Source organism: Cervus canadensis, chromosome 6 (assembly GCF_019320065.1).
Source record: "Cervus canadensis isolate Bull #8, Minnesota chromosome 6, ASM1932006v1, whole genome shotgun sequence".
Lineage (NCBI taxonomy): Eukaryota > Metazoa > Chordata > Mammalia > Artiodactyla > Cervidae > Cervus > Cervus canadensis.
This window is the reverse complement of record NC_057391.1, coordinates 36,920,790-36,940,806: the sequence shown is the minus strand read 5'-3', so window position 1 is coordinate 36,940,806 and position 20,017 is coordinate 36,920,790. Positions and strand designations below refer to the sequence as shown.

Sequence of the window (20,017 nt, the reverse complement as noted above, 5' to 3'; positions counted from 1 at the left end):
AAGCGAGGAGAGTGCCCATAGCAGTGGTGGGCACACTGGAGTCAATTTATAGCAGAGCATGATGTGGGGCTTCCCAGGTGGTGCTAGGAGTAAAGAACTTTCCTGTCAGTGCAGGAGATGTAAGAGACATGGGTTCGATGGCTGGGTTGGGAAGATCTCCTGGAGGAGGGCATGGCAACCCACTCCAGTATTCTAGCCTGGAGAATCCCATGGGCAGAGGAGCCTGGTGGGCTACAGTCCATAGAGTCACAGAGTAGGACACGACTGAGGAACTGAGCATGCATGATATTCATGGGATCCCCCTACCCAGTCCTAAGATGTTGTGGGTGAGCAGAGCCTAGACCACGTGTGAGTCCCCCCACCCTCAGGCACTGTGCACTACAGATAGGTCAGCCACAAACTGGCACTAGCCAAGAGCATTTGCCAGTGACTGAACAACAATAGCAGGGGCATTTGCCATCTGCTCTGTGGAGGAGATTGAACCCTGTGCAGCTGTCGACCTTCAACAGCCCCTGAGGGGGATTCAGGGTGGAGACTGAGGCACTCTGTGCTCCAGGGAAACTGGTGGAACAGGTCTTTACATAGATATTTGCAGGAACTGATGTCCAGATCCCAATCCCTGCATCTCCTCATATCTAGAAAATCACCAGATCCCTTCATGGTGACATCAGCTTCTCATGACTATCAGAAAACCTTTTGTAAAGTAAGCGCTTGACTGCACTAAACACAAAAGAAAGCCTTTTGTGGCTCAGATGGTAAAGAAGCTGCCTGCAATGTAGGAGACCCAGGTTCCTGGGTCAGGAAGATCCCCTGAAGGACATGGCAACTCACTCCAGTAGTCTTGCTTGGAGAATTCCATGGACAGAGGAGCCTGGCGGGCTACAGTCCAGGGGGTCGCAAAGAGTTGGACACGACTGAGCAACTAACACTTTCACTTTTCCACCGTCACCAAAATCATATATACTGACCTTCCCCCACTTCCTCTTTCGAACAGTTTCTCAAAGCTATCTGAGGTGCTGTCTCCGGGGCTGCAGCCTTCATTTTGCCCCAAATAAAACTTAACTTGCAACTCATTGTGTGTCTTTTTAGTCAACAGATACTAAGCGCTCACCAAGTGCTTGAGTTTATTGCCTGGCAGAGAGAGGTGGCCCTTCCCTGCCAGAAAGGCACCAAGTGGAGAATAAAGGCACTCAGGGGACAAGAAGAGACATTTCCGGGCTCAGGGAGAGGAGAGGCTGAGAGGCCAATGGTGGCGGTCCTAGGGAGCATGTGGATGGACAGTGAAGGCCAAAAGGCAGGATATCGGCCCTTTCTGTGACCCCCTAACCCCTTTCAGCAGAGCCAGCAAGGCCCCTGCTCCTGGACTGTCCTATAAGGTGGGGAGGGAGATAGGAGAGCCAGGCACATTTGCAGGGTTTGGGGAGGGGGGCTGGACAGGTTTCCCATGGCAGGAGGGCATAGGTGGCTGGCTCTGGCTTGGGTTGGAGAGAGTGCCATGGGAACCAGGCAGGTTTGGTGGGAGACCTCCACCTCACCACAGAGAACCCTGGGCAGGTCACTGACCCTGATCTCCAAAAAGTGAAAAACATCAGCCCTGACTAATTCACAGATTTCAAAGCCTGATGAGATCAAATGACACAGGGTATGTGTGAGGGCTTTGGCAGTGTTGGGTGTAAGTGCAAGGTATTATTGTGATGATCGGTAGTATCAGCACTGATGACCCATTTGTCTTCCTGGCCTCACTGTTCTTCCCCTTGCCTTACACTGGGATCTTCCTTCAGGACACATCCCTACCTTTGGCCTCCAGCTTCACTCAGAATATTTCACTCACAGGCTCCTGAGAGGTTCCCTCCCTGCTCCAGCCACTTGCCGCAGCCTCCTGCCCCAGAAAGTCACCAAACAGCCAGGCTCACCTAGGACCGAAGCAGCTCTGGACACAGGACTTTTCGTGCTGAGTTGGGTTCCATTCCAGGCAAACCTGGACAACAGGTCACCCTACTGCCTTCCCACCCCCAGGGTGATTTTGCTGATTCTTCCCCATGGTGACTGGTGTTCCAGGCATGTCAGCATTCTCTCTCACCTCTCACGCCTTGAAGCCTCTAGGCTGGCTGACACCACCCATGCCACGCCCCACCATTCCACAGGCCCTTTCATCTTCTCAGTGGGACTGGTGACCTGCTGTCAGAACTGTGCCAGATCTTTTCCCCATCCCTGGAGGGTATGAACCCATCCACATCTCACCCCCCTGAGAGCCAGCCCTCCATGGTAAGTGTCAAGGTGGGGAGAGCCTGTCCATCCCAAGCCAGCCTTCCAGCCTCTCTGTCGGGAGGAAGGAGCACCCGGGCACATGCAGGCAAGCCCGCCTGCTCCCCGCATCCATGAGGGCCCCAGGCTGCAGTCCTTGATACTGTCTTGGCTGCCCTGCCCCATCTCTCACTGAATGCACGGACCTGCCCCCACCCCCGCCACACTCTGATGTTCTGAGGTGCTTGTGCTCACTCTTCCGTTGTAGAGTCCCCTGCCCTGCCTGGTGCAGACCCCTCCCTCCAGGATCTGGACTTGGCCTCCTCCTTGGCTTCCGAAACCACTGCATGGCCTCTTTGGCCCCTGCTGTGAAACCTTCAGTGAGCCCCTCTGGACTCCTCTGCCCCCTTGGCCTGCCCCTCAGTGACCTCCCCTTTAGGACTGCACCCTCCTAAGCTGATGTTCCCTCACTGGTAAGAAGACACTGCTGCTTCTCAGGCTGCATTCTTGCAACATTCTCACTGCCAGCCCCTTGCTGAGTCTTGCTCTTCCCCTGGAAGCTTATCGTCTGGGAAACTCAGTTGGTCTGGGTCCCATGTCACCCTAGCCTCAGGCTAAGGCAACCTGGTATCCTCAAATGCCTCTGAGGTGGAGCCTGGATCTTCACTTTTTGTTCCCCTGTGCTGAAGGGGCTGAGTGAAGTAGATCAGGAGTTCAGTCCATATCAGAGCTCTTCTCCCACTACTAGTCCGGAGCTGGAAAACTCAGGATACCCCAGCCCAGGGTGTGCCCTGGAGAGCAGACTGGAAGAGGGGCCTCTGGGCCATCTTTCTGCCACCCACTGCTTCAAAGGACTTCGGCTCCACCCTGCTCTGGCACCAAGATTGCTGGGAGAGATATCAATAATCTCAGATATGCAGATGACACCACCCTTATGGTAGAAAGCGAAGAGGAACTAAAGAGCCTTTAGATGAGGGTGAAAGAGGAGAATAAAAAAGCTGGCTTCAAACTCAACATTCAAAAACCCAAGACCATGGCATCCGTTCCCATCATTTCATAGCAAATAGATGGGGGAAAAATGCAAATAGTGACAGACTATTTCCTTGGGCTCCAAAATCACTGCGGACAGTGACTGCAGCCATGAAATTAAGGGACACTTGCTCCTTGGAAGAAAAGTTATGACAAACTTAGACAGCATGTTAAAAAGCAGAGACGTTACTTTGCTGACAAAGGGCCATCTAGTCAAAGCTATAATTTTTCCAGTAGTCATATATGGATATGAGAATTGGACCATAAAGAAGGCTGAGCACCGAAGAATTGATGCTTTAGCACTGCAATGTTGGAGAAGACTCTCGAGATCCCTTGGATAGCAAGGAGATCAAACCAGTCAATCCTGTAGGAAATCAACTCTGAATATTCATTGGAAGGACTGATGCTGAAGCTGAAGCTCCAATACTTTGGCCACCTGATGAGAAGAGCCAACTCACTGGAAAGGACCCTGGTGCTGGGAAAGATTGAAGGCAGGAGGAGAAGGGGGGCGACAGAGGATGAGATGGTTGGATGGCATCACTGACTCAATGGACATGAATTTCGGCAAACTCCAGGAGATGGTGAAGGACAGGGAAGCCTAGTGTACTGCAGTTCATAGGGTCACAAAGAATCTGACACGACTGGGCAACTAAACGACAACAACAACCGCTCTGGCATTTGTGTTCTTGGAGCCGTAGGGCCCAGACTGTCCCTGGCAGCTGCAGCCTGACAAGAGCTCATCCATCTGCCCCTACATCACACACTCTGAGTCCTCCTTACCCAGGGCCAGGCCTGGCCTGAGCTGAGAGGCCTAAACTAAATCTCTAGTCAATAGGAATCGTAACAGCAGTTTCTTGATCCAAGAAGGTGCTGGAGGTGGGTAGTTATGGCTATGGGCCCAGTTGGCAGGCTGCCTGAGAGGGTGGTGAACCAGCCACAGAAGAGACATGACCCAGACCTATGGTTGAGGTATTGGGACAATGGGCCTATTCCTGGGCAGAGAAAGGGAGGGCACAGCATGGAGTGTCAACAGAAACAGTGTTGTTGTAGCAGCCAGGAAGAGCAATGGGCAGGAGGCAGATGTCTACGTGCTGGTTTTTTCTGAGCCACAAACAGGCTGAGCAGCCCAGGGAGTGGGTGCTACCTCTCTGGTCTCATCACCAATAAGATGGGGCTTCTACAACCTGTGTGGCTTCTCTAGTTTGATGGAGTTGGGAGGTGGGGTTGATTCAGACTTGCTGAGAGGAGCTGGCAGCAGAAGTGGGTGAAGAAGAGCCATCCCCCACCTCCAACCAGGCTTTTTGAAGCCCTGCTGCCCCCTAGTGGTGACACAGACTAATACGGCATGGTCCCCATCCCCTGCACCAGGGACCATTCTGGTGGTCATGCCCTGCCTTCTCCAGACAGGGAAAGGAAATTCACGGTGGACATTACCGACCACCTCCTCCCTCAGGTGCGAGTATTCTGGGTGGAGGGAACAGCAGCCCCAGTCGATGCACAGGTACCCAGAGCCATGCACAGGACAACGTGGGTTACTCACTCATGTGAGTTACTCATTCATTCTGCAAGCCCCCAGGAAGGCACTGTAGCTTGCAGGGGCACTTGCCAGGCCCTGGGGATTTAGAGGCCCTCAGTACACCTTTCCTGCCCTTAGAGAGCCTCTCCCCAGTAGGGAACAGACAGGCACACCACAGACTCTGGAGAAAATAGGAGAATGTGGGGGCTGCTCTGAGGATGACATTGTGTGAGTAACACTTGGGAAGCACATGGCCTGCAGCCGTGGGGCTGTCTGACTATTGGTCCGTCCTGATCACATGGGCGTTCAGCCTGCTAGATGTAGAGGCCTTTGCCACGAGGTTAGGGGAGTCTTTTCCTGCAGGCCCTTCCAGAGATCTGGGTCGCCCATCCTGTATGATGGCTGAATATCTACCCAGCCTGCTGCTCCTCGCTGCTGTCTGGCCCCCACCCTGGCTGGGAACAGGCACAATGGGGAAAGCAGACCTTGTCTCCTCTATCTCCATTCCTCCTCCCCAGACCTGGGTTCCAAAGATCATGGAGATCATTAGGTCTCAGCTGCATCCCTCATTCCCAGGCTGGTACTCTGAGGGCCTTCCAACTCCAAACACGGGGCATGGGACAGGTAACAGGAGACCCAACTGCCACCCCACCAGGGCCCTGCTCTGGCTGTCAGAGACTAGACTGGAACTCAGTAGGCAGTACGTGGAAAGGGTAGGAGAAGTGTGTGTGTGTGTGTGTGTGTGTAGCCTGGGTGCGTCACTGTAGCTGGGAATGTAGACGAGTCTGACTCAGTGGGAACATCCGGCATGAAAGGAAGAGAGAGCGCAGTGGCATTTCCAAGCAGGATGGGAACTCTAAGGTGGCGGAGAGCGGCTGCCAGGTCAGTGGTGCTGCTCCAAGGCCTGGCCTGGAAAGAGGCTCAGTGTGGTGGGGAGGGGAGGGCAGAGCAGATAGGAAGGGGTGGTTCAAGGGGAGCAGAGGCTGGATCTCTGGCTGCCTGGGCTGGTCTGGGTAGGAAGGAGAGGGCAGCAGGGCTTTCTGCCTTGGAGACAGGAGGGGACAAGGCATCCATGGGATTAGGGAAATAGGCCCCAGTCAGTCAGGACTGAGGGGGAATGCAGGAACCTCTGACCTGTCCTTCAGGGCCTGGAGGTTGGGGACCTGTTACTACAGAACCAGACCCCAGATGCTCCTGATACAGAGACCACCCCTCCTCCTGGCACCCCGAAACTCCTGGTCCTGGAGGCCCTAGGGGTGAGATTGCCAGGCAAGCTGCTGTCCAGGGCAGAGACAGCAGCCTCAGGTGTACTGGCAAGATCTGGGGAGAGACTTCCCCAGAAGAGGCTCCTTCCAGTCTCAGGGTCAGAGAGGCTGAGAGGGCCAGCCATGGAGAGCAAGGCCAGGAAGGACTCCGAGGTAGGAGCTGAGGAGGAAGGCTGTTGGCCAGGCCTGAGCTGTGGCGGCGTGGGCCCTGAGGGAGGCGCCCCACACCAAGGGGTGACCCAGGCAGTTGAGCGTCCCAGGAGCAACTGTACTTGAACGTACAGGGAAGGCAACGCTAAACCCAAAGGAATGAATGACTAATGGTGTTATTTTAGGTATGCGGTAGTACTTGATGGCCTAGGGGAGGTGAACTCCTTGAGCCCTTCGAGTTACTTAAACCAGAACTGGTGAGGAGAGTGAAAGGCCAGGGGACGCTCATTTGAGCGGAGGCCCTCGGACCAGGCAGGGCAATGGGCTGGACTATAGGCCTCTCTCTACTAATGGGAGGGACGGAGGCCTACTTGGCTGCCCATCTGTCTGCAGGCAGGCCCAGGCTGGGGTCCTACTGGAGCGTAAGGCCCCCTGTGTGGGCTCGCCCCGCCAGGCAGAAGTCCCCGCCAGTCTGTCTGGGGACACTGGGGCAGGGCAGGGAGAGGTGCTGGGCAGGGCCAGCTGGCTGCCGGTGCCCTGGTCCTCGCCCTCTGAGAGTGGATGGTGGGGGCGGTGGCCGCGGCGTTCCTGGCTGGGAGCCCAGAGGAGTCTTTTGTAATCACAACATGATCTCGTGTGCTGAGCGGCGAAGCCGGCAGGGAGAGGCCGGCGGAGGGAGGCCCGGCTCCGGTGGCTCCGGCTTCCCTCCCGCTCTAGCTCCCCCCAGGACTGCTCTGGAATTCTCTCCGTGCCCGCCGTTGCCATGCACTCAGCTGTGAGTGGCACCTTGCCTTTGGCGGGGGGCTTCTTGGGGCTGGGACGCCAGGCGGCCACACTCTGAGGGCAGCTGGGGACAGCTGGGCCCGGGAGGAAGAGGGCTGTGCCTAGGCGGGAGCGGGGGGCGCTGGGCAGGGGTGTCGGCCACGACGGAGTCCCTGCAGCCAGACAAGGAGGGACCCGAGGATCACAGTGTGCCCAGGGGGCTCCCGGGCGGGGCCCACCCACAGAGCTGACTCTTGCCGGCAGCTCTCGGCCTGGAAAGGCTGGGCCTGTGGGAGCGGCTCTTTCCCACAGGCTGGGCGCAGGCCTGAGAAGTGGGGTCCGTGGCCTGGGAGCCCAGGACAGAGCAAGGGCCTCTCTTTTCACTGAGGTTCTCAGCCTGGGAGCCCAACAGCTCCCCCCTCGACCTCCTGAATCCCCTGGCAACTTCCCAGTCACGGCAGGTTCCACTGCCAGAGCCATTTATAACTCCCATTCCAGGCTCTGCTCCGCAGCTGAGCTCCCTGGAGAGCCGGGGGGAGGGGCAGCCACTGCTGGGAGCTGCGGGCCTGGGTATAAGGCTCTGACCTGAGCCCCCGGAGAGGACGCAGAGAGATGGCAGGCAGGCCTAGCAGGGTGGGGGCTTACGGCCTTCCATGGGCCGGCTCCCCATGCAACCCTAGCTCTGGGCCTAGGTCTATTCCTTGGGTGGTAAGAATAGGGTAGAACGGGTGGATGTAAAAGTTGAGGAACTGGTAAGGGATGGGCCCAGCAGTCAGGAGCTTGGGCCCCCTGCCCTCTGCAGGGGCCTCCCGGGGCTGAGTCCCCGATGAGCAGGCAGGAGGAGAAGGATGCAGAGCTGGACCGGAGGATAGTCGCCCTTCGCAAGAAGAACCAGGCCCTATTGCGCAGGTACCAGGTGAGTGGGCTGTGCGGGGCGGGAGGACTGACTGGGCTGGCCCTTCTGGGCTGACCTGCAGACTCCGGCATGGTGGTCTCTCCCTGCAGGCTTGGGTCTGGGTCCGGGGCGAGGGTGGCTGTGTTCCATCTCAGAGGCTCGGCGAGGGTCTTGGGGACTCTGTGATATGGTGCATCTGCCCCCTGGTGTCCCACTGGTGTCTCTCTGTGTAGGCCTGTCGGCGTCTGTGTATCTGTGCCTCTGGGGGGCCGTGGCCTGTGCTGACCCCGGGGCCCTCCCACAGGAGATCCAGGAAGACCGGCGGCAGGCAGAGCAGGGGGGCATGGCTGTGACCACGCCGGAGCTCCTTCGTCCTCACGGCCTCACTGTCACCGTCAGCCAGGTTCCTAGAGGAAGACCCGCCCGGGAGGCAGGGTGGGGTGGCAGGGAGGTGGCGGCCCAGCTTGTGCGGGGGGAGCACAGCCACCCCTGCTCCTCCGCTTCTCCCACTTCTCTTCAGGGACATACCTCCCAGATCCCAACCTCATGCAGCCCAGGCCCACTGCTGGCCCCCACCCCAGAGAGCCACAGCTGGAAGGTGACCGTGCCCTTTTCCAGCCCCAGAGCTCTGCACCTGTGCCCCCACGCACAGGCCGCCCCTAAACCCCAAGTCCCCGGGCACAGAGACGTTGGGCTGAATGCCAGGAACAGCGTCTGAGAACAGAGCCTCGTTGTCTGAGTGCTTTGGATTTCCCAGCTCAGAGATGGGCCACTGTGGCGTCTTGGGCCCCTGGGTGGCCCCAGGCCTGGATAACCTAATGCCACTGGTATGTGAATGCCTCACAGAGGCAGCTCCTCAGTGGGCATTCCAGGGAGGGCCAGGGCTGGAACCCAGCCTGGGAAGCACCCAAAGGATCCAACCCCCAACTTCTGCCCAGTGCTGCCCATGTGGCCTCACGGCATGGCACCTCATTCTGCAGGGGAAGCGGGTGGTCAGCCGGAACTGGGGAAGGAGTGCCCTTGGACCTGGAGCAGCCAGTGAGATTCTTGAGGATGAGCAGGCAGAGGCCCACACTGGCACCTTCTGCTTGGGGGAGCGGGTGGATCTGGCTGTGACCATGGAAAACAAAGCCGAGGTGAGCAGGGTGGGTCGGGGAAGCCTATGAGCCAGGAAGCCTCCTCTTCTTCCCTGCCTGTGCTACACTGCCCATCCTTACCTCCCCCAGGCCAAGCGTATCGTAAGTGAGAAGCCCACCAGAGCACGGAACCAGGGAGCAGAAGGGTCACCTGGAGGGGGCTTGGGCCGGAGCCCCTGCATGCCAACGGCCATCAGCTCAGATTCTGCACGGAAGGTACCTCCCCAAAAAGGGATGGGGACATGAATGTGGTGGTCCCCACTTGGGGGAGGCATGGAAGCTGAATCGCATATGTCCCCATCTGTGGGGATGTGGCCCAGGCAGCACCTGCAAGAATTCCCACTCCTTCTTCCCTTCTCTGACCAGTCTCCATGTCTGGTGGGTCATGCAGTGAGAGACAGTGTAAGCGAGAGACGTGTCCCAGCCCCTAACCCTGCCTGGACCTCTGGTGGCAAGCTGGTGGGGTGAGGAGGTGGGTCCAGGGTGTGAAACTGGCCGTGTGCCAGGTGTGACCTCTAGATGGCAGCAGTCCCTAGTCTTGGTTCTTGCTCCCAGCAGCTGGGTGTCCCTTCACCCTGGGCCTGACCACACTCCAGCAACAACCCCCTGGATAGCACTATCATTATCCCCATTTCACAGATGAGGAAATACCAACGGAGAGGTCATCTTGCCCCAAAGACACAGCTAACCCTGGATGGAAGCCATGCCTGTGGCAAACAGGATTTAACCTACATGGAATGGATCTAATTTTGGGGTGGGGACGTCAAAACCTTCAGAGAGGAAGGGGTTAGCAGACTCTCTGAATCCCCATCCCAAACCCAGGGCTGTTTCTGCTTCCACCCCATGGTGCTTAATGTCTTCTCCCTGCAGGGTGTCCGGGAGCCCCGGAGTCCAGCCCTGGTCCCAGGCCCAGCTCCCCGCCGGGCACCGGGGGGCCCCCTGGAGGTGGGCTGGGACTATGCCCAGTGGAAGCAGGAGCGGGAGCAGATTGACCAGGCCCGCCTGGCACGGCACAGAGACTCACAGGGTGACTGGCGCCGCCCGTGGGACCTGGACAAGGCCAAGCCCACGTGGGTGGCAGGGCCCGGCAGCTGCTGGGTTGACATGCTGTGGGGCTGTGGCAGGCTAACTGTGGGCGCCTCTTGCAGGGCGGCTGGGCCCCTCCCCAGGGTGTGAGGATCTGCCTGGCCCTCCGGTTGTGCCTGGGGCTACGGGCTCTGTACAGGCGCTGGGTTTCCCATCTTCCTTGGGCCCATGCTCTCCCTTCTGTCCTTAGGCCTGGGGCTGGGGGAAGGGGAGGGGGGTCTGGCCCACCAGCAGCTCTGCAGCCTCTGTCCTTCCCGCCACCAGCCAGCCTGACTCCTTCTCTCTGCAATGCAGGCGACAGGGCTCCAGCAAGCTTCGGGAAGAGGGCCCGGCCAGGGTGGGCAGCACGAGGGGTGAGCCGAAACCCCACTACCCCCACTCCTTCTGCAGTTTTTCACCCCTTGCTCCCTCTTTCTCTCTGTCCTTTGTCTCTTGGTCTACCACCTATTTTCAGAGCTGGAAAGAAGCATGAAAGAACATCTTCCTTCCTCCCCTCCCTATCAGAGTAGGCACCATGACCTTCCTTCGCATCCTCTAAACCCACAACCCCTGCCCTGGGTTCTGACCCCAGAAGGTCTGGAGAGAAGGCTCACTAGGAAGTCAGCACTGGGGTCCTTTTGAGGTGTGGGACCCTCCTGGGTGGCAGCTGCTCCTTATCTATTATAGGGATAATTCCACTGCATCTCTGGCCCCTCATTTCACACGTGAGGAAGTCAAGGCTGGAGAGGCTGCTCTGCTGGTCACCTAGCCAGGACTGGCAAAGCAAGCACAGGGACCCAGCTCCCCTGACACTGCCCTAACCGCACCCTCCCAACCCTAGCACCCAGGCCAGACGTCTTTCTGGGAACCAGAACACTCACAACTGGACCAAGAGAAGGACTAACTTCCTGGTCCTGAAAGAGCTGATGTTCCTGCTTTGGCTCTTTTGTGATCCCACCCTTTCCCAATTTCCTCTTCCCCCTTAGGTCCCAGGAGCCAGCGAAAGCTACAGCCCCCACCACTGTCCCCTGATGGCAAAGGTGAGCTGAGAGAGGAGGAGGATCAGGTCCCAGGAGCAGGTGAAGGAACCGGGCTGCCATGACCCCCTTCTCTCTTGATGTGTACCATCTCTTACAGGCAGTGCTACTCGGGGTGGGCAACAGGGCAGACCCATGGTGGCGCTGGCCACACGCAGCAAGGCTCGAGGGACAGAGAGGCTGACTGGCAGGGCCCGCAGGTAACATGAGACAGGGAGCAAAATCAGGGGAGGTTCTGGGCTCCTGGATTTCCTGGCCCTGTCTTGCCTCTGGGAGGTCAGGCTGGCCTGGCCCAGGTGCCTGCTGCAGCCCCCAGGGCCTCTGCCTCTTGGCTGACTGCTGCCTGGTGGCAGGTTAATGAGATGCGGGGAGAGACCATCGGCAAAGGCAGCTGCAGCAAGAGCCTGGTGCCCTGGGAGGCCGGGTGTAATTACAGCAGTTCCCTTCCCGGGGGAAGTCAGGCACGCCTTTCCCAGGCAGCACAGGCCGGGACACGCCCATCGTCCCCATAGAACTCAAGGTGCTGCAGGCTTGGCCATAAACAGCAGCTGGGGACCTGCCTTAGTGGGCAGTGTTCAGAGGAAATGGCTGGGTTTGGGGCGGAAGGTCAGGCTGGAAGGGAAACATCCTGGAGCCTTGTTGTGGCTCTGACCTTCCTCTGAGACCCCTGGGCACTCGTTTCCCCCTGGGGGACGTGGGCTGCCTGCTATGGAGCAGGTGACGTGAGGTGGGGTGGGTTAGGAGTGGGGCCTGCCATATGCTGTGTTTCTGCAGGTGGGAAATGAAGGAAGACAGGGAGGAGCCGGAGAGCCAGGAGGTGGGTACTCGGACATAGGATGGGGCGGGTTAGGGACGTGAGCCCTAAATTCACCAACTAGTAGAGCCAACCTCTTGTTTTCAGGGAAGCCAAAGTACCAGAAAGACTCCGAATGAGAAGGAACATGAGCAGACTCAGAGCAGGATGGAGCCGGGCGGACCCACCAGTGCCCTGGGAACCACCCCCACCCCAGCATCGGCATCACCAGAGGGGCTGAAAGAGGAGTCGGGAGATTTGGCAGCCAGTCCAGCCAGTCCGGGCTCTCCACCAAACTCAGACTTGGTTCCCCTCGATCTCTCTCTAGGAGGCGCCAGTAGCTCTGGGCCTCAGGAGAGCACCTGTGTGCTCAGTTCAAAGCCTGGGGACCAGGAGAGCCCTGTGACCCAGCTGGAGGGCCATGAGCAGCCCCTGGGGTCAACCGAGCCCCAGGCCGAGCCAGAAGCCCAGACTTGTTCCGGGCCCCCCAAAGAGGCAGGGGCCCTGGAGCCCAGAGAAGACAGGCCTGGCAAGGCTGGGACCCAGCAGGGCCTGACACCTCGGAGCAGGGCCCCTAGAGGAGGCAGCCAAAGGGCGAGGGGTGCGGGAGGTGTGAGGAGCAGGACAGGGGGTCCTGGCCCTGCAGGAAGATGCTGAGCAAAGCTCTTGGGAGCAGGGGGCCAGGCTGGGGACAGGAGGGGAGACACTGTCCAGAGTCTTTGCACCATGGGTGTGTGGTGGCTGGTGGCTGTGGCGGCCTGGCTGAGCAGTTTGGCAAACTCTCCAGGGGAGTGAGACTGTGAAGGCCAGGAGCCAGCCCCTGCCCTCATAGGCGCCACCAGTGCACACGTGTGCTCTCGCCCACAGGTACGGCCGCTGGTGCATGCCCGCGCCACGCCTGGTCTGTGAGACTGGTGAGCTCTGTCCCAAGCCTACTGCTGTCCAGGCCACAGGCTCCCTGCTGTGATGAGAGGACAAGGCTTGGAAGCACTCAGCAGCCGGCTCACCTAGCTCCCGTCACCCCCTGGGGCCTGGCCACCCTCTCCAGCTGCCGGCTCCTGGCTCGTCAGGTACTGCCAGCTCATCAGCTGCTGCCAGCCTCAGCAGCTGGCATGGCTAGCCCAGGCCTGGGGCCCTTTCCTACACTTTCCCCAGCCTTGTACCCATGTGACACTCAGTCCCAGAATCACTGGATGACCCGCGGGGGATCCTTTCGGGAAGAGGAGGCTGAGGCCCAGAGGAAGGGAGGCCACAGCCGGCAGGGACGGAGCTGGGGACAGAAGAGCAGAGCTCTGGTCTCCTCTGTGAAAGGAAGGATCTCTGAAGCGGGGTGGGGTGAAGAGGGGACAGACAGCTGCCTCTCCCCACCGCAGGGTGGGGGAGCTCATCTTCGGGGACCTCCTCCCCCATCCCCAGGTCAGACCTGAGTGCATCCTGAGTGGGGGAGGGGGAGCCTGCTACCTGGGGTCGTTTCCTGCCATCTTCCCACCGCGTCCCTGCAGTGTGTCATGTCAGAGGAGGTCTCAGGCAGGGACTCGAGGCAGAGAAACAGCAACTCCAGCTAAGTACGACATCAGGACTCGTCTTTCCTACTTAGTCTCTGTTCCCCCCACCACTGAGGCCCACGTCTGGTGAATTATCCAGACTCCGCACAAGCTGTGGCTTCCTCTCAATTCAACAAACATTTCCTGAGCACCCACTACCAGCAATGCAGCCGGTGGGCGATGGTGACTTTGCCAGCAAGAGGGAGGGAAGAAGCCTCGTCATCCGGCAGATCCAGGCTGCACGGCAGGAGCTGTTCTTGGCTGTAGGTGCCCGACAGGGGCTGAAGATGGTGGTAGGAGCCCAGAGGGAACCATCCCACCGCTGTGTGCAAAGGTGGGCGTGCCTCTCTTTCTCATCAGGTGTCCCCTTTGCCCCCAAACCCCTGCCTGGATCTCCCCACATAGCCCGGCCGTGGCTGTTCCTCTCTGCTGAGGGTGCCAGGCTTCACTGGCTTCTCTGGGTTCTCTCGGGAGTGTCCAGATCATCCCCAGCATTTCTCTCCACTGTCAAAGGGAGGTCTGAATTGTGGCTCAACTGTGAGGCCAGGCTTCCTCACTGGCCCTTGCTCCACGAACCACCCCCTCTATTGAGGAGGAGGGTGGAGGGGATGACTTTTCAGCAGATCAGACTGTTTCAAGCAGTGCTTCTTACACATTAAGGTATAGATGAATGCAGACTCTAACTCTGGGCTGGGCCTGGGAACCTGCATTTCTCATAGGCTCCAGGTGCTGCCTTTACTGCGGATTCCTGGACCACACTTTGAGAGGAAGGATTTGGATTAGAATATATGGAGGGCTGAGGACAGAGACAGACTAGACTCTAAAGGGCTGGCTGCTGGCTCTACATGGGGTGGTGGCAGGCTGCCCCCACCAGGTAGGAGCTTCCTGGTCTCAGAGTAGGGTGGGAAGCTGAGGCTTTGGGCTAGAGGCTTGAGAACTGTGGTGCCAACTCCCTGTAGTGGGGAGTGAGAAAGTTGATTGGGAGTGGGGTGAGGTGAAGGTGGTTGGAAGAGGTGGGGATTGATCAGAGGAATTCTGGAAAGGTTTGGGAACATTCTGTGCATGTAGAGAGAAGACCCCTGTGAGATATGAAAAGGCAAGGGTGAAAGATTTCAAGCTTAAGTTTTCCTCTTGCCATCCGGTCACACGTTTGTGACTTCAGAGCATGAAACTGGCTCTGGAACCCATGACTCCCAAAGATGGAGCCGGAGTAGAGCAGATTCAAGCAGAGCCCTTGAATTCAGATGTCTCCCAAATTGTGAACCAGAATTTGGATTCTAAGAAGTACAAACTTCCCCCAACCACCAATGCTGCCAACTATACAGATGTGCCTTCATTAAAGGGTATGTGCCTAGTCATGTTTGACTGTGGGTTGGAGATGTAGTTAGGGCAGAGATCTGCTTGAGGCCTCATGACAAGACCTAAGTGGGAGAGGAAGCTGGTCTAAAGGGCTATGGAAAAATGGGCTTCTCTCTCTTTTGGGTATTAGGAGGAAGGGATGTCATGGGAGTGAGTCACTAGCAGTTGGAGAGAATGGAGTCTGGCATAGGACATCTTCATTATAGGAAGAACTATAGCACAAGGCAAGTATCATTGAGCTTTACTTAGAAAAGGGGAGCCCTTCTTCAGGAGCAATGAGCTAGCACTTCTGGTGGCCACAAACCCTGCTCCAGGATGAAACCAGCTAAGGGGCAGGAGGGAAGGGTAGACATCCCTCCACAAAGCTCGGGGCCATGGAAGGCTGCTCTGTTTCTTCCTGGATCTTTTGGTTAAAGGCCTGGCTGGGAGCTGCCTTCTTGGATGTCCTTCTCCTCTCCAACCAACAGACAAGACTGCTCCTCAAAGGTGGGAAGTTCTTCATGGGACATGGAATCAGGAGCCCAGGCACAGAGCTGGGGGAATTGACAAGGGAGAGTGCAGAGGGCAGTAGAGGGCCAGCGGGGACATGACAGCTTTACCCAAGGCCTCAAAACAAGGAAGGCAGAAGAGGTGGAAAGCATCTCTGTCCTGGCACTGATCACCTTACAGAGGGGAGTGGCAGACCACGCTGTGAGGGAGGTATTTGGGGGATGATAGGCAGCATGGTAGAGTGGAACAAACACGGGCCTTGGAATCCAAGAGACTGAATCTGAATTTTATGTCTGTCACCTGCTAGCTGGATGGCTCTGGTCAATTTTAATGTCTAAAAGCTTCAGTTTTCTTGTTTGCAAAATGGAGCTAGTAATACCTATGTTGAAGGATTGTTAAGAAAATTAAAGATGAAAATATGCAAAATACCCCGGGCACATAGTAGGCACTCTGTTAACAGTAGCCTGGCACGAAGAAGACACTCAGTAAATGTTTGTTGAATAAAGAAGCAGTGATTTGTTGTGATCTTGGTCTACTTTGTTTTCTGTCTTTTCCATTGCCTTCTCTTCTACTCTCATCTTCACTGGGGTCAACACACTCTCAAAAGAAGGGAAGGTCTGTAAAGGGTACTTGACCTTCTAGGACAGTAAGCTGCTTTTACTTCCCTGGGGTGGTCTGGGTGAGTTAAAAGCAGCAAGAAGTCACTCTCCTCTTACAGGAAATGTTCTTTGCCCTCATCCACCCACTGGATCACAGGGATGTCCTAAACATTTCCCCCTAACTTTCACACTGGCTTTTGCAGTTCAGGCATTTCCTCTTTTCTTCTGTTTACATCAGCAGCAATCTCACAAATTTACTCCCCAGAAATAGACTCCTTTGTGGAGTTGGCTTCAGGCCTCCCGAAGTTTTACCACCCAAAGGAGTAGCATGCCTGTATTTTCATATAATCAAGGGATGGGTAACTGGGGATCTCTGGAACTAGGGGATCCGCAGCTATCTAACAAGGTCCAAATTTGGAAGGAACCAATCAGTTCCAGCCCCAAAATCTAGCCTCAGGGACAGGAATAAAAGGAAAAGATGGCACTGGCCCCAGAAAAGAATAAAGGAAATGCCAAAAATCCCAATATGGCCACATCTTCTTAATTGGGGGTTAAGTCCCGGGCGGGGAGTTCAAGGGAATAGGAGAAACGACAGGCACCGCTTCACTTCTGCCTCTTGAGTCATTTACCAGTGTCCACAGACCCTACAAGCATCTTGTCCTGAGCGAGGGCTATCAGGGCTTATGCGGGAGAGCAGACACAAGGTGACCACAGCCCCGCGGGAGGCTGGGGGAGAATGTGAGGCTGGGGAAGGCAGTGAGAGAAGCTGCAGAAAACACAGTCCGAGGCTGCTTTCTCTCAACAAGTCTGCCAGTCTACGTCACGGCCTCTCATTAAGCATCCACTTGACGCCAGCGAAGTGAAATAGCACAGACCTGGCACCAGAAAGAACAAATGTGGCACCCACTGCTCCTTTTAAGGACTGGCTCGAGGAGCAGCAGGCCCCAAGGCAGAAGGTCAGGCAAACACATCAGTATCTTTGTGGGATGGGGAGAGAGGACTCTTTCAGGTCTGCCTCCTTCTTAACAAGCTTTCCAGGGTAAGTTCTCCTGCAACTTTCAAAAAGAACCAACAATGAAGGCCTTTTCCCTTTTAAAACTCTAGGGACACAGTGCTTCCTCTTCCCCCAGCAGGGCAGCTGGCTTCAACCCAGAAGGAGGGTCAAAAGTCACCTTTGATAACCATCTGTCCAAACAGTAATACCCTAACCCCAACTTACCGAATCAGAGGGAAAGACTGGACCAGTGCTTCTCACATGTTAGTGTGCATCCGAATCACCTGGAAGCCTAGTTAACGCCCTGCCCAGCTCCATCTCCTGACTTCCTCATCCAGTCGCTGTGGGATGGGATCTAAGCCATGGCAGTTCTTATAAGTTCCCAGGTGATGCTGATGTTGATGGTCTGCGCTCTGGTGTAATGTTTACTCCTTCTCCTTCACATTTCTTTCTATGCAGCATTTTTGCCCAAAGGGACAGACACTCCCTTGAAAATATATTAATTACCTCATGTGAATATACTGTACTTTTATTCCCAAGATCTCCAAGCCCTGTCACATCTATTAGCTCCATCTGCCCTCATGAATTCCCATTTGGTGAGAAGGAAAGAGAGGGGTGAAGGGTGATAACTAATGCAATGTTGAGTCTGTAGGTTGTGTCTCTTCCAGTTCAGGGGTCCCTGCCCCTAGCCCGCTGCGGGGTCAGCCCAGGTCCTGGTGATACTGTGAGCTGCCTACAGCTCAGAGACTGGCTGTGACTCAACACTGCCCAGACACCCAGACTACTAGCAGGGAGCTTAAGGGGACAGGTGGCCTGCAGGACGAAGTGAGAGACCTCAACTCATCCTCTGAACACTGAGCTAGCAGAGAGGGAAGGCTAAAAGGAAACAACCATTTTTTTGAACAAGTTGGTTTGGGGACTTCTGAGGCTCACTTGGCACACTGTAGGCAATAAAGAGTTCTTGAAATAATGGTAGCAGTTTACGGAAAATGTCCTAAGGAAAGTTAGAATCTTATTGCTGGGACTTCCCTGGTGGTCCAATGACTAAAACTCCATACTCCCAATGCAGGGGGCCCAGGTTTGATCCCTGGTCAGGGAACTAGGTCCCACATGCCACAGTTAAAGATCCCTTATGCCGCAACGAAGACCAAAGATCCGGCAAGCTGCAACTAAAGACCCAGTGAAGCCAAATCAATATTTTTTAAAAAAAGAATCTTGTCACTGATTAACGGATAGGCTATAGCAAAAACAGATAACTGAAGTTAAGAAAACAGAGAAGTAACAAGAGTGGATTCTTGTTGGAGTGACTATACATTCCTCGTGGGCAAACACTGTACAGTAGTTTTCTGGTCCCACAGTAGTTTAACAACTGTTTACAGAATGGCATTGGGCACAGGGAAGCTGGTTTGGCTCTGGTGGTTCACGAGCGCAGTGTGCTGCTGGGAGCCGTGGCTGTTTCGGCTCTCAGGATAGAAGGCCTGGTAGAGTCTGGGTGTGTGGTTGAAAAAAAGAATTTTTGTCTTTGTCTTTTAAAATTAGCTACTGGAGGGAACAAAGAGCATAACACAGGTTTTCTGGCAGTAGAAACCCACAGGCTATGTCCCGTGGGACATAATGTGACCAAAAACCTGTCTGTAGAGCAGATATTTTTATAACTCACGATTAGGCCACAGAGCCAGGACAAAGGAGACAATGAAGGGGTTACATAGTTCATGCTGCTCTGTTAACAGCACCACATGGAACACAACTGTGGACTTCTGGCACCTGGCAAGAACAGGCAGCCAAGCCCAAGCCCAAGCCCCTCAACTTGGCAGCAAAGAAACTTTGACCAGAGTGGCCAGTGAGGCTGTCATCTAGCAATCCATCCCCTGAACCAAGGTTATCAACTGTGGGTATAGGTACACAAGTGGATCATGATGGGGACACCACAATGACACCAGGGCCAGCTCTATCCAACACAGATCAAGCAGATGATCGACAAACCTGAGTGCCTGTTCCTGTGTGCCAGGCCCTGAGCTTACTGCTGGTCTTTGAAATGAATAAGACCTCTGTGGTCCCTCCCTCCGCCGAGGGAGACCAACGAAGAATACGGTGGTGGCCCTTCTGTAACTGCACTGCAATTCCAGAAACCCCTCCATTCTCTGCAGACAGGAAGGGGAGGACAGTTACTACCTCTTTTAAATAGCTGTGGTAGCCCTAAAGCTTGGGACCTGACCTTTCAGTTCCCCTTAAAGAAACATGTAGAAACAAGTTGATGCTCTCCACTCAGCATTTCAAAACAGGATATAAATACTCAATGCAAGAACACACTATCTTAGGACTCCCTAGTGAAAAGCAAAAAACAAGGTAGACAGAAAAAATTCCAAAGCTGTGGTCTCATATGTGTGGAAATCTAGAGCTGTTAGGAAGAAAAATGTTTCTTATGCTGCAAACTTCAGAGAAACCCTTCCTCAGCACAATGGGGGACAGAAATGATACCCACACAAGCCCAGTCTAAATGGCTTAGCAAACTCCTCACCCCTCATCCTCCCAAAATACTTTCATAAGAGGTGGTTATTTCATCAAATTCAGGCTGTCAGGAAATAAATCACACAGTCACTTGTAATATAAGCAAATACCTAGAAATGGTCCAGGTAGTCCTGGTGCAAAGCAGTTAAAAGGAAAGCAATCTTGCCCAGACTTCTTCCTGGCTCAAAACCTGATGGGCAATTTTGCAGCTAATTTCTAACCCTTGAAAATAAAACGATTCTGACCGCTGCTCCCCGCCTCCAGGCCCTGTTCTGGTGGAACAGGGCCCTTCACTTCGGTCAGCAGGTTCCTGCTGCACACACTGCTATGTGTGCCCAGTGTGTGAAGCCGCGTGCAACTGCAGAAGCCACATGTTCCTGTCTACAGAAAGGAGGGGCTGGCTAGAACCTTGGAAACTCTTTTCACTCCCCTTCTGCTCTGCCTTACCAAGCCCTCTCACAGAAAGCCATTGTGTAGGTTCAAGAAAGAAAGAAAAGAAGGGCGGACTTTCCCCGGCTCCCCTGCGGACTACAAGGTGATATAAAAGCCCAGCAGCCACCCCCGACAGCTCCGGAGAAGTGCAGGCCTCAGGGGGCTGCGCCGACACTGGCTTCTCACTCTGGTTCGCGCAG

At 55.7% G+C, this 20,017-nt stretch overlaps 1 protein-coding gene across 11 annotated transcripts; it reads left to right on the top strand.

Annotated features, from left to right (window-relative positions):
- The first annotated feature begins 6,481 nt into the window (after positions 1-6,481).
- On the top strand, positions 6,482-15,809 carry CCDC9B (coiled-coil domain containing 9B). 11 transcript variants are annotated; one of them, XR_006269996.1, is made up of 13 exons: positions 6,488-6,979; positions 7,769-7,882; positions 8,166-8,264; positions 8,382-8,459; positions 8,842-8,997; positions 9,088-9,213; positions 9,868-10,067; positions 10,378-10,436; positions 11,049-11,102; positions 11,200-11,299; positions 11,874-11,916; positions 12,001-12,962; positions 13,309-15,809. XR_006269996.1 is itself a non-coding variant. In XM_043471463.1 (12 exons), exons 1-12 carry the CDS (start codon positions 6,968-6,970, stop codon positions 12,547-12,549), a joined length of 1,581 nt encoding a protein of 526 aa, XP_043327398.1. In that variant the 5' UTR covers positions 6,482-6,967; the 3' UTR covers positions 12,550-15,809. The 11 variants fall into 11 exon arrangements, 8 of the variants coding, with proteins under 8 accessions (XP_043327398.1, XP_043327397.1, XP_043327399.1 ...); XR_006269998.1 differs by having other exon boundaries at positions 12,001-13,770; positions 14,926-15,809; XR_006269997.1 differs by having other exon boundaries at positions 12,001-14,779; positions 14,926-15,809.
- The last annotated feature ends 4,208 nt before the right edge of the window (positions 15,810-20,017 follow it).